General features: G+C 37.2%; 1 protein-coding gene across 32 annotated transcripts in view; it reads left to right on the top strand.

Annotated features, from left to right (window-relative positions):
- Positions 1–13,551, top strand: part of DLG1 (discs large MAGUK scaffold protein 1) — a 163,791-nt gene that overhangs the window by 119,299 nt on the left and 30,941 nt on the right. For 31 of the 32 annotated variants that reach the window (XR_008973825.1, XM_057421725.1, XM_057421730.1 and 28 more), the window contains 2 exons: positions 1,103–1,205; positions 13,302–13,416. Coding sequence is in view for 31 of the 32 variants with exons in the window: in XM_057421725.1 (XP_057277708.1) it covers positions 1,103–1,205; positions 13,302–13,416 (218 nt within the window). In the remaining variant the exon portion in view is untranslated. Of the gene's footprint in view, positions 1–1,102; positions 1,206–12,389; positions 12,611–13,301; positions 13,417–13,551 lie in introns of those variants that run through there. The other variant, XM_057421753.1, reaches the window with a different exon arrangement.

Raw genomic sequence — 13,551 nt, forward strand, 5'->3', positions numbered from 1 at the left:
AAAGTTTTCTCCTCCCTGGTTATTAATGCCAATTAATTATTTATATTCAAAGAATACCATTAACTGAGCTAAATTTGAGAAAATGGAACAGATGTCAGTGTACTTCCAAAGTATCTGAGGGCTTTAGACTGCCTCAGTTTCTCATCTGTAACCCGATTAAAATAGCATTTTTGTAGATACTCAGTGATGCTATTCAGTGAAGACATTAACATATCTGTATGTCTGTAGCTGAGGTGTGTGTGTATCTAAATTCAAATAATGTGGGCTTCAGAAATAAGCCTTCTACTGAGATTGGAGACACTTTGCAGTAGTGTCTAAAATTGGGTGCTTCTTGGAGTAACTGCCAGACTTCCCGTTAGTCTTAAATAGATCCATCTCATACCTGCCTAAGGGCTTTTTTCTGTATTGGTACTGAAGGTCGTAAAGATTTTGCCAGTGTGTTTTTGAAATTACTTAATTTATGGAGAATAATTTCTTTGGACAACTGCATTGTAATTTGGTAGTTATTTAGGAGGATTTGTTTTTTTCCTCTTAAATTTTGGCTCTGCTGTTACTAAAATGCTGGTATTATTTTAGTTTGAACTATGAAAAATGCTTTTGGTCTAAAGTGTGACACACATCTTTTTTTTCTGATGCTATTTTTAAATGTGCTGCATTGAAAACAAAGCTAGACCTCCACACCATGGAGGGCGTGGTCTGCCACTGGATGTTAAACACAGTGGTCTGTAGGCACACTTTTTGACTAAAGAGATCACTGAAGCCCTGTTCACCTCACCTTTTTGCCATCACAAGTAACTTTCGCTGTGTCTCCTTTAAAAGAAAGAAAAGGGTCTTAAACAAGAAGAAAATTGGCCTAGCAAATACAATTGCATTAAGTTATATGCTATGTCAGTTACAGTATTTCTTAACAGATGGGTATATATGTGAGAATGGATTTATTGACTTTTCATTTCAGTAAGGATCAGTAATATTGGAAACAGGGAAAACTCACATGGCATGAAACTAGTTTGCATCCAGTTGTTTGTTTTTATTCATGAGTCTGTTCTGTGATGATAAACAGAAATTATTACTTTGATAAAGAGCTTTATTGTGTTACCTGTAGGTAAATGGAGTAGATCTAAAAGCAGCAACACATGAACAGGCAGCAGCAGCCCTGAAGAATGCAGGCCAAGCAGTAACAATTGTAGCTCAGTACCGTCCGGAAGGTAAGTGTTGCCTTATGTTCAAGTTCACTTCTGCAATTTGAAACGCAAAAGATAATATCTTTAAAAGATAAGCTGTCCTCTCACCCCACCTAAAGCCTCTTTCGGGGAGAGAAGAAACAAATAATGCAGGAGATGGACACATACGTGTTAGCGTAATTGCAAGCAACCAGGTAGGAGCATGTGTAAGTGTTAGTGCAACACGATACATTTCTTGCTCTAATGGTGTTCAGCATTTTGATTTCTTCAGTAAATGTTAACACTGTCATAACATGAAAATTAGGCTAGTAAATCCAGAACTTAGTAGAAATACCACATTGTTACTTCTGTTTTTCATAATTGCCTTCAACCTGTATTTTCCTTAGTGGTAGAAGGATAAAAGACTCATTCCTTCTCTGTTGAGTTGAATTAGGTGATCTAAGGAGACTGTCAGGTTTTCATTCTTCTGTTTTAATATTGAGCTTGTATTTCTGTTTATCCAGCGATTTCTTCTGTCCAGATTAGACTGCAGCTGATGCCGATTAACCATACTTGTGTGTTCTGCAGAAACTAAGTAAAACTACATCATCACAATACACCTGTTTGTCCTCTTGTATTTCTACAGCGCCTTTGAAATTTTAAAAATTCAGTAGCCTAAAATCATGTGCTCACCTTGAGTCTGTAAACCAATATATTATTGTTTATATAATATTTTTGATGTCTTATTATGAACTGTGATGATCAACAGCTTCACTGATTTTGCTAAAATGAATGGCCCATCACTAAATCTTCCTTGCAGTGACGTGTCTGCTTAAACCTTTTGTTTAACAGTACTGGTAAGGAGTAAGCGTGTTTATCAGGATTGGACACTGAGCAGGACTGCTGAATTTAATTGAAATTGTTAGGTAGTTGACTACAGTGCACTTGTTCTTCATTCTTTATTTCTTCTCTTCTGTTTCTTCTATCCTTTCCTTTCCAAGTCTTTGAAACATCAACTTTCACATTCCCTTCTTCTCCCTACCCACTTGCATCAATATCATGCATCTTCACTGACTTAGGCCAGCTGCTTCCTTTGTGTCTGGTTCATGGTCAATTCCCACAGCCAGCCATGTTGCTTGATATCTATTGTCTTGAGGGTGTGCATCCTGTTCACATGTTGAATCTGTAGATTGCTCTTGTTCCGGGATTCATTTTCTACGAGTGCTCACTCTGAGACTTTCTTTTAGAAAGAATGGTAAGATCAGCATTGTTTCTGGAGTATTTGCTTTGGCTTTGTATCAGAATTGTCCGATATTTCTGTTGATACACTTGGCCTGTCCTCTGCTTAGCTCTTTAGTGTTGTAACATGTAGGTCAAATCATTACACCTTGCTTCTTGTGCAGGGATCCCTCACCTTAGTTAGAAGTAAAACTTGTGCTTTTATTTGCCTATGACCTGGCCTTCTGAGCATCTGGCCACTTTTTTGTTCAGGGAGGGCATTCTTGGTCACCGCTTCTTCTGCCAGGAATGTCCATTGAGACATGGCTGCTGGTAGCAGAACAGATGTTTCTGTGGTAGAATATATCTGAGAATACAAGTGGAGTGTGTTTTTTTTTTTATTTTCTGTTTTGTTTTTTTTTGTTGTTGTTTTTTCTTGCCAAAAACATATCTGAGCTTCATGCAAAAGCAGCATTTTTTCAGACCATCTTTTCTGGGATTCAGAAAATTCTTTAAAAAGAAAAGAATCCCTTCATGCTCTGAAAGAACATTTTTTTTCCTCTCGGAATAAGAGAACTAAGCATTTTGGATGGCTGCTTTTCTTTCTGCATTGGAAATAACAGCTTTCTTCATTACCGCTTGTCCAAGTAGATAACTTATTTTCTTAAAACATGTATTGAGGTGCTTGACTTACTGATGAGATTTTGAGTCATTGCACAGAGATTTGCCCAGAGCAGCATACGCTGCCTGTTAGCAATTTCTCAATGACTTGTCATTTATAGACTTCAAACCTAAAGCTGTACTCATCCCTTCATGATTACTGAAGCATTCAGTACAAGACTGTGTGCATTTGAGCTGTACTGGGCATGCAGTTCTCAAAGAATTATAGGGCCCATTTGGGAGGATGCATGAGGGAGATGTTAGTTGAATTATTCTACATTATGGGCAGACATCTGACATATTAAACAAAGAAAGAATTTTTGATTTTTTTTTTTTTTTTTTTTTTTTTAAGATGCTTGGTCTGCATGACTGTCTGAAATAGTGTTTCAAATCTCCAGTCACAGATATTGGAAGCATGCTAGGGCTTACTCTACCCTTTTGAAGTATTCTGTGAGGCAAAGGTGTAACTAGGAGATGGAGATCCATTCTAGTTTGGAGGCAAAATATGAACTGACACATGGCCAACCTACCTCAGAGAGCTCTAGTTACTGATACCTGACTTTGACATCTCTGGTTGTCTTTTTCTTACTGCTCATAAAAAGACAGTGAATGGAATTCCAGCTGCAACCTTCTTTCAGGACTGCAAGAAAGCTGGAGAGGGACTTTACAAGGACATGTAGGTGTAGGGCAGTTCTGTTTAAATGCGTTTAAAGAGAAAAGGGAGATTTAGATTTTAGAATCAGGGAAAAGTTCTTCATCGTGAGAGCGGTAAGACATTGGAACAGGTTGACCAGAGAAGCTGTGGATGCCTCATCCCTGGAAGTGTTCAAGGCCAGGTTGGATGGGGCTTTGAGCAACCTATTCTGGTAGAAGGTGTGTCTGTCTGTGGCAGGGGGTTGAAACTGGATCATCTCTAAAGTTTCTTCCAACCCAAACCATTCTGTGATTCTGTGTGATTCCTCTCACTTGAATCATTTAAGTTGGGAAATTATACACACATATATATATAAAATTATCTTCACTTTTTGTTCATGGTGTTCAAAAAAGCATCAACAAGTATTAAAATGAAGAGTTCATAACATCGTTGATTGTCATTGGTGTTTCTCAAATGTCTTTGTAAAGATAGATGACATCAGTTACAACTGCTTATTGTACGCATATTTTATTTGCATTTACAAATCCAGCAGGATTTGTAACAGATGCTGACAGCTAGGACAGACCAAGGAGATTCTAGACATCCATCAGAGTTCATTATAACCATGTGAATAGATTAAGTATGATAGGAACATTTGGAAGACACTTGGGACCAATTCACTTCACTCCCTTTAATTGTATATGATGGTTTGTATGTTCATGGATATGGTGGGGAATGCTAATTTATGTTTTCATATCCTACCACATTAGATCTATTAGAAATTACCCATTTGTCTTTCTCCTCAGATTTTTGGGAAAAGAGGATTTTTGCAAGCAGTTCTTTCATAGAAAAGTCTGAGTAGGCTGTAGAAAAATTAATCTTGGCAAAACTACTGTCATGGAAAGGGTTGAATTTTCAGTATCTGTCTCTTCAAATCCATGGTTTATGAAACACTGGTTGCTGGATTTGGGATAGGCTGATATGGTTGAATGATACTGCTTGTATTATATCTCAGCTCAAATTACATAACTGCTGACTTTTTCCCTTAAATCTCAGAAATGTTCCTTAGTTACAGAACTGGGTGAAAACAGATGTAATCTCATTTCTAAAAATGCCTATCTGGGCATTCATTTATTGTGCAGCAGTTTTCAGTAAATTTGAGAGATGTCTTATAAAATTTTCCTACTGTACTGAATCATATTACAACAGTTTACCAGCACCTTTTGGGATATCTAAAAGCCAACTAGGGAATGTGAAGGTATTTTCCTGTTTACAAAAGTGACTCACGCATCAGGTACCACTTTGGTACAGCAGTGTCACAGCTGTAGTCAACTGACTGCGTTTTCTTCTTGTAGATTCTGTGCTTTATCTTGCAGCTTACCTAGGATGTGCTTTTATAAACTGTTGAGTCACCAGTTGGGTTGTACTTGTACATCCTTTTATATTACATATACGCACACACATGTGTATATAAAATCTCCCTAGTTGCACAGATCAGTGGGTTTGAACCTGCTAGGGCTGGATGCTGCAGAAGAGGGGTCTGTGGTATGTGAACAGCAGAAGTTTGGGAAGTCTTGGAGTTATCCTTTAGAAGTGTAGTGGGGAAGTAGGGATATTGTTCTCATTTTCTTCTTCATTTGGAAGCTTTTCCTTATTCCCTCACTTGTAATACAAATTTCTATCTCCTTTCAAGACAACATTCATTAATAAAAATGGATTTTGCTTTATTGTGAGTTCCACTGGAAATGAAGTACCATGACCTGCAGCAGTTTTAAAGAAAGTGATGTTGCTTCAGTGCACAAAAGCATTTTGATGAGCCATTTTCGTTTGTAGAAGTTCCTGACCCATTTCATTTTTTTGTTGCAGAGACACCTCAGTGCCACACTGCTGTCTTCTTTTGAGTTTTCTACAGGTGTAGAGTAGCAAGGAAAATTTGTGTATGAGTGTGGAAGAATGAGAGGAAGCTCTAGGCAATTTGGATGTATGTGTATCTTCTTGGAGTGGGGATTCAGAGATGGTTAGAATTATGATCATGCTACATAGCAGAGGTAGAGGAACATGGGAGTCTCAGGGCTTGAAGAGGCTGTAGTGAGGAGAGAAGCAGCAAGGGGGAAGTATAGGGCTATCTAGAGGTGTACAGCACTTAGAGGGCCCTCCCTTCATTTCACATTGCACTTTCCATTGTTATGTCCCCTACAGAGGTCATCTGAAACTTTCTTATGTGTTTTGAGGATGACATACTAAGATTGTTACCTCAAAATTCAGAATTCCTTGAAAGTTAGGTTATGCTGTTCTGAAAGGGTATGTGGTGCCAGTAGGCTACATAACTGTGTTATAGCTTGAGTGCATTTAAGTGTTTAAAAATAAGAAAAACAGCCAGATAAATACATTATAAATCTAAAACCATATTTGGTTGAGTTTGGATGGAGAATGATTTTGTGTATTGAACGTTTGTTTTTTTTTTCCTTATAATCTACAAGATCAGAATGGGGCAATTAATGTGTTTGTAATTGCAGTTAATTTCATACTTAATTGTGTCACCTGCTCTTGGAGGGGCTTGAAAAATTAAGCAGGCTGATGATGTGTGTCACTGGTCACCATGCCCTTCCCCCAAAGCAAGGGCAAAATTCAGAAAAGTAGCATCACTTTTTTTTCTCAAGGATCCGCTTGATATACAAAAAATAAAATTATAATTTTAACTACTGCAGCAGTCTCTTTTCTTGTGAGTTATTAGCTGCCTGTTATTTAGAGTTTAGAATCTACACTGATACTCTCTTTGTAATTCAGCTCAAATCCATCTCTATGTATCCATTTCATTTCTAAAACAGTAGTAAGACAGTTAAGTGATGAGATTAACTCCAAGTTCTTAGGTGATTGGGTGGATCAGTGTGGGTCTTTCCAAGAGAAGATTTCAAGGTATTTTTGGTAAAACCTCTGCTTCTGAACTTACATTGTTCATATAGGTAGTTAGCACACATTTTTTCTTTTGGTTTTATTAAAGGAAATAAGGGGTTTCTGTCACAAAATGTATTCAAGATTTATAGGTCAATCAAAACTACTCTTATGTTGTTAGCCAGATTTTTAGGTTGATTTTCATGTATTTTTATTTTGAAGGAATGCATCCATCTACTGAAAATAAGATCCAAGTATGACAGCTTTGTAATTGTTTGTTGTTTTTTTTTTTTCTTGTCTTTAAAACAAGTGAGTCAAAGGGGAAAAAATAAAAAAACCAATGCTTTGTTAGAGCTCACCTTTCAGTGGCCAGTATTTGGCCAATTTTTCTGTTACTGACACTTCATCTATGCAGTGTTTTCTGTTGGAATTTAAATAAGAGATAACTAAGCCCTGGGAAATAGTATTACTTTCATGTGTATAAGCTAAGATTATTTTCTGAGCATTTGTCTTGAAATATATTGTAAATCTTCTATTGGTGGAAGTCCAGCTGGGGTAGCACAAAGCCAATAATGCTTTTGCAATACTTAGTTTTCAGTGTTTGTTTTGTATCAAGAGGGTAGCTGAAAAACAAAGGTAGTTTAAAAGAGAAATATATCCCAATTTCATAAAATGAAAATTTATTATAAAAAAATCCTGCTTTGGAATATGTGGTCTTTAGTCTTCCAAACCTTTGTTCCTGTGTGCTTGTACCTGGTTCTACTCATTTGCAAGTAATCCAGATTAGTCAGTTAAAGTATCTTTAAAATCATGCCCATTAAGATTAGAAGAAGGGTTCTGCTATATATATAGTCCTGATAGATGCTATAAGGCGGCTTATACATGTTTTAATCCTTTAAAACCTCACTTCTGCTCTCTAACATAATTAATAAAATTGCTTGTCTGTCTGAGTAGTGCAGCCTTTTACAAGATGTGAATGTGTGGTAAATCTTCAACAATAGTTTTGGTGAATTCACTTCAGCAGTGACTGGATCCAGTCTCTCTGATTTTTGCAGGCTCTGCAGGAGGTGTTCTTAACTAAGTACAAATGCAGTTTTTCTAATCTGTTTTGAAATACCATCGGCCTAGTCTTTCAGGTGATTAATGGAGTACAAGCTCATTAGACATTAAGAATGCATGAAAGCCACCAATAGCATGTGGAATACATTGTGGTCTCTCTCAGGTCTTGTTAATATAAAATGACAAGCATTGAAGCCAGATACCTCCTCAAAAATAATTTATGGTGCTTTTATTGTGGTCCATGCATTTTAATAGGTAACCTCTTTGCTCGTGTCTTTGAGTGGTAGTACTACATATGCTAAACTCCACAGCCTCTTCTGCTAACTTAAATTTATAGTACAGTCTGGAACAAGGAAAGGTATGCAAAACTAAATAGTACTTACGAATTTATCGAATACCAGGTAGTGGTACATGATTAGACTCATAAATACAGTTTCAGTCATCTACATGCTGTCGTAGTCCTGCCTCAGAAGCTTAGAACTGAAAACCACTGGAAGGTTAATACAAGATCAGTGTGGTGGTGGCCATCCTAACTCGCTACCATTTCTCATGTCGTTGGCACCGTGAAAAGGAAAATTGAATATTCTGAGAGTGGAGAAAGGACTATAAATCTGTAGTTATATAAAATTTATCATAGGAATCCTGCTTTGACAGATCCAGTGGGCCCTGCTAAAAGAAGGGCTTTCCACAGACAGATGGGAAGAGGGAAGCAAGGGGCATACTTTTTTAATTAAAGTGAACTTTTTCAGCAATTCGTGGGTTCAATATATGTAAGATTCTCAGATTCTCAGTGCTGTGCTGCCATCTGTTCCCTGTATGCACATCTATGCTTCCTTGAATTGCTTTTCCTTCTGTGCTGTTAGCTTAATTTTCTATTCCTTGTCATAGTCTTCTATTCTTTTACCCCATTTTCTAGAATGTGTTCCAGACCAAAATAATTTTCATTGCAACCTCTTTTTCTCTTCCCCTGCCTGTGCAGACTACTCGCCATGTAGCCTCTTGTTACCCACCAGATAGTCCAGGAATGTTTCACTGGTCAGATCCTTTCTCTGAAGGTTTAATTTCTGTTAAACATTGACATTGAAAACACTACAGTTTTCTAGGTAAAATCACTTTAGGACTTCGGGAGCAGAGTAATCTTCTAGGATTTCCTAATTCCCACCCTACCCCTTTTTTTTCTCTCTTCTCCCTTTTTTTTTCTTTTTTCTTTTTTTTTTCTTTTTGCTGTGCAATACATACAGACATGAAATTGAGTTAATTTAGTCTAGTTTTGCACCATCTGCTTATCCAGTATAATTCTAAAGTTTAAACTTGATCCCAGATGTATCCATCCAATGTTCTTAAAAACTGATTATATGTAAACCTGAGTAGGCTTTTTCTTTTTTCTTTCCCTTTGGCAATGGTGGGGCACTGTTGGGTAAGTGCTGTGAATTGAAGCAGCAGATGCTTGTGCTTCCTCAAGCTCTGTGTTGTGATAGCAAGTACCACTCCCTCCCTGCTCCTAAACTTACTGGAAACTTTGAGAACATTCTAGCCAAGAAGAAAGGCTGTTAATTCTTATGTTATTACTTCATTGCATTTCATGTTAGTCTTGCTGCATGTTACCCTTTGTTTGATGTATAATATTAGTGGCTTTCCTAAAATTCAGGACACCAGAAGAGATCATGAGTTAAGTCCTGTTCATTGCTGTTGCATATACATCAGGTTTCAGATCCTGGTTAAATTATTACGTGAAAGGATTGAGGGTTTGGATTGTGTGGTTCAGTCTTGTTTTTAATTTCATAGGATGTACAGGGGGATGTTTCTTGTGCCACCATTGTTTTTATTTAAATACTGTTTCAGAATCTCGGTGTTTTGAATGGCTGCGGAAATTGGAGACATATTTGTACCAGCCTAGTCCATTTGGGTTAAAGACAGTTTTGCTTTTTCATTTAAATAGCTTTTGTCCTTTGTTTAGTTAACCCTAATGATATTATATCAGAGATCAATCATTTTTCTCTTCTCAGCCAAGCTCTTCATTAGCTCTTAGCAAAGAAAGAGTGCCCTTTTTATCTTGCTTGCTGTGTCTGTTCCAGCTCCCAATTTCTGGAATGTTGAAAGTTTTATATTTATATGTACATTGTATGGTTTTGTCACACTTAGCCATGTTGGGAGTTTATTGTGCAGTTCACTGTATTTTAGGGGATAAAAATAAAATCAATTTTGTCATACACATATATATGTAATATTACAAGGATGCTTGAGAGGGACTCTTGATTAGGGACTGTAGTGGTAGAACAAGGGGTAGTGGGTTCAAACTTAAAAAGGGGAAGTTTAGATACAAGGAAGAAGTTCTTTACTGTGAGGGTGGTGAGGCACTGGAATACGTTGCCCAGGGAAGTTGTGAATGCTCCATCCCTGGCAGTGTTCAAGGCCGGGTTGGACAGAGCCTTAGGCGACATGGTTTAGTGTGAGGTATCCCTGCCCATGGCAGGGGGGTTGGAACTTGATGATCTTAAGGTCCTTTTCAGCCCTTACTATTCTATGATTCTGTGATTATGTATTTCCCATGAGAAATAATGGAATTATAAAGAAAACCATTCTCCAGCATTTGGGAGAATGTTGTGGGGATAAGCTGAATGAAATAGGTAATTTAGGTATACAGTGGAATTCTGTAAACATTGAAAATGTTGGAGAATATGAGAGTACATGAAGGTGAGGTATCACTCTCTGCTTGCCCAGTGCTCATCCCTAAATCCCTGAATACTTGCTTTCCAGTCAGAGGCAAGTGTTAAGCTAAGATTGTGCTTTTGTTTTTATCCAGTACTTCTGCTTTTATGTTATTTTATCTAAGAGGGTTTCCTACAGAGTCATCTCTGTCTGGTATATCAGTTTATATAAAGTCTTCCATTAGTGTAAATTTGATGCTACTTCTTTTCAATTTGCTGCCTTTTTGTTTTGTTTTGTTTCCTTTTGTTTAATAAGTAGTAAGGTATCACTTCAGGGATTGATTAAAAACAGGTGTGTAGGTAGTTACAAATTTGCATTTTGTTTGGATTTCATTTGATACACACATATCTCAGATAGGAGTCTGCAGTCTTGCTACCAGCTGTTGGCTATTGATGGTCCCCTCTTTTACAGCATGTAAGAGGGAGCAGCTGTGGACCATCTTCTGACTGCTGTCTTGCATCTACTTTTCTACATTTCATAAACTACCAGATGGCATCAATTTAATAAGAGATTGAAGGTGCTGAAGACAGTTCTGAATTACAGATAGAAATACAACCTCTCCGAGACAGATCAGCAGAGCTCAAAATCCCAAAATCCCAACTGGTTTTCAGCCCCAATAATTTTGAGATTTCTATCCATGCTGTTCCTCCCAGAACCTTCTGTAAGAGGAATATAACTCAAATTTTTAGCTTGCTGTGCACCATATTCCATCTGCACAGAGTGTTTAAGCTTTTCCTAAATATGAAATCTCTTGGCACCCCTTCTTTTTGAACATAGAGCCTTCTCAACCCCAGCCCATTAGTTTCCTTTTCGCTTTATTGGTGTGGCAGGAGCCTCTATGTAGAAATTATTCTCCTTTTTACTCCTACAGAAGTCCCTGCCACTCATTCGGGACTTACTTTCTAGGAGTTCTGATGTGAAAAATTAAATTACTCCAGGAGACTGCAAGACCAGCAACCCAAAGATGATATCTAGGATAGAGCTAAGTGATAGTAAGGAATAGCCTTCCCTGTTAACTCTCTTATGTACTACATGCTACATAGGAGGGTATCGATTCTTTCAACATTTGACACATGGTACTTTCTTAACAGAAATTTGTGGTCTTTTCCAGTATCTGTTGCAAAGAGCTGCAGGTATTTTCAGTACTGAACAGGCTGTAGCACTAGAAAAATCTTGGGTTATCTGATGTTTTCAATACTTGGTTTCCTTTCACAGGGAGGGAGAGGAGGGGAAGAGAGGGAATCACTTATGTCAGAAATCTCAGCTACCATTCGTACAGTATGTTTGAATTTGACAGCTTCGATCTTCCAGAACACCCAAGAAACAGATGGGAGGCTTAAGAGATAATTTCTCAGGTATAATGAGTAAAATGAAGTGACTTGGCTAAGGCCATGCAGTACAGCAGTAGCACAGCAGGAGTATGCTTCTCTCTCTGCATCTGGGTCCTTTCCCTGAAGTATATTGTTTTCTAAAAGATGTAATTTTTTCATATTCCTCTTAGGTTACCATCCTGTTACTTAAATTCTTTTGCTATTAGTGGTAACACTGGTACTGGTGGAAATAGTTTTTGTTTCTCTTGTTAACCAACCTCATCAGTCTGATTTACTGCTGGTAAATTACTTGATCTGGACTTTGTTAACATGCACTCATGCTGTCTTAAGAACTAACAGCCTTTGGTTTTAGAGGACAAAACTCAAGGTTGTTAAAGACACTGTGAATATTGCCATGTTCTGGACAGGCTTAATAATAGTTGCTAGTGCTTGAGCATCAGATTCATTAGTAACCATGATGAAGTGATAACCAGAAACTGGTTCACAGAATATTCTTCTGTAACAATTTTTTTGTTTTTTTTTTTTCTTCTGTGGTTAGCTTGTGCTCACTGTTTGAGTTTGTGGGGAGAAAATGCCGCAGAATGCAATACGATAAATCAGTCATAGTATTTAGATAAGTGTTGAAGGAATCTTCAGTGATTTTTTTGCATTTTAAACCCCTGGCTTGCATTTCCTGTGTGAATTGATGCGGACAGGGAATAAAGGTGCAGCTAGGACGAGCAGCAGAGTACCCAGTTCAGCAGCTGCCTGCCGCACACACCCTGGCTCTCCTAGTGTTGACTTGTTCTAATCTGGCATCACGTGGTCTACTGGCAAAGGTGGTGGCTGCAGAACGTTTCTTTTAACTAGGAAGGTTTTACAAGTGGATCTGTTGATCCTGAAGTCCAAACTATTCAACTGAAGGAAAAACTAACTTGTTGTGAGTTCATATTTTATGCTGACAACATGTAAGTACCTCACTTCAGGAAACGGTTGTCCTGAAGAAGCTGTTATTATTTTACTTGCCTGTCTTTGTAACTAAAATCAAATGCATTTAGCTTAGTTGTAAAGATACACAGTGCTGTTTAAGAGCACAATCCGTTTTTCCAGGATTAACATTGTACATAATTCTTGAGAGGGAGTTAGAATCGCTAGTGCTGTTTAGAAGTGGATTGAAATTTATGTGAGAATTCTGGATTTTTTTTTTTTCCTTTGCTCAGCTCCAATGGAAACATTGTATTATTCAGAAGATGTTCTGCTTATTTCCCGCCTTGTAGTGCTAAATTCTTTATGTAATTCAAGTCCGGTAATTTTAGAGTACAGACACTTTTCATTTCCATTTCTTTAAAATTTCAAATATATAGTTCTTTATTATAAGTTTATGCATTTCACATGTATGTTTTGAAGTTTTCTTTTTGTCAGGGGTTAAACTTTAGCTGTATCAGTCTTTATTACTATAAAAATGATATTGGTAGAAATGGTTGTCTTAATTAGAAAAAAAATAGTTACTGTAACCTATAGATTAAACCCACAAAATTTTGAAGTGTAGTTTGCTTGTTTATTTGCTTTGTCTAATCACAATTATTTCAAATTTTATCTCAGTTAATTTAATTGCTGAAGTTCAAGGAAAATTAATTTCAATGCCTCCCTTTCTTGCAGAATACAGTCGTTTTGAAGCTAAAATACATGATTTACGGGAACAGATGATGAACAGTAGCATTAGTTCAGGATCAGGATCTTTGAGAACCAGCCAGAAGAGATCCCTCTATGTCAGGTAATCATATTTCTCATAGTATTGCTAGTGTGTTTCTTCTGCAGACTTGTATTTTTGTATTTGGATTTTTAGACAGTTATTCATTATTGAACTTAACAAATGTATGTTTATATGTAAAATATATTAAAAATAAAA

Source organism: Pezoporus wallicus, unplaced genomic scaffold (genome assembly GCF_028554395.1).
Source record: "Pezoporus wallicus isolate ANWC-B61680 ecotype Strahan unplaced genomic scaffold, APGP_CSIRO_Pwel_v1 scaffold_7402, whole genome shotgun sequence".
Lineage (NCBI taxonomy): Eukaryota > Metazoa > Chordata > Aves > Psittaciformes > Psittacidae > Pezoporus > Pezoporus wallicus.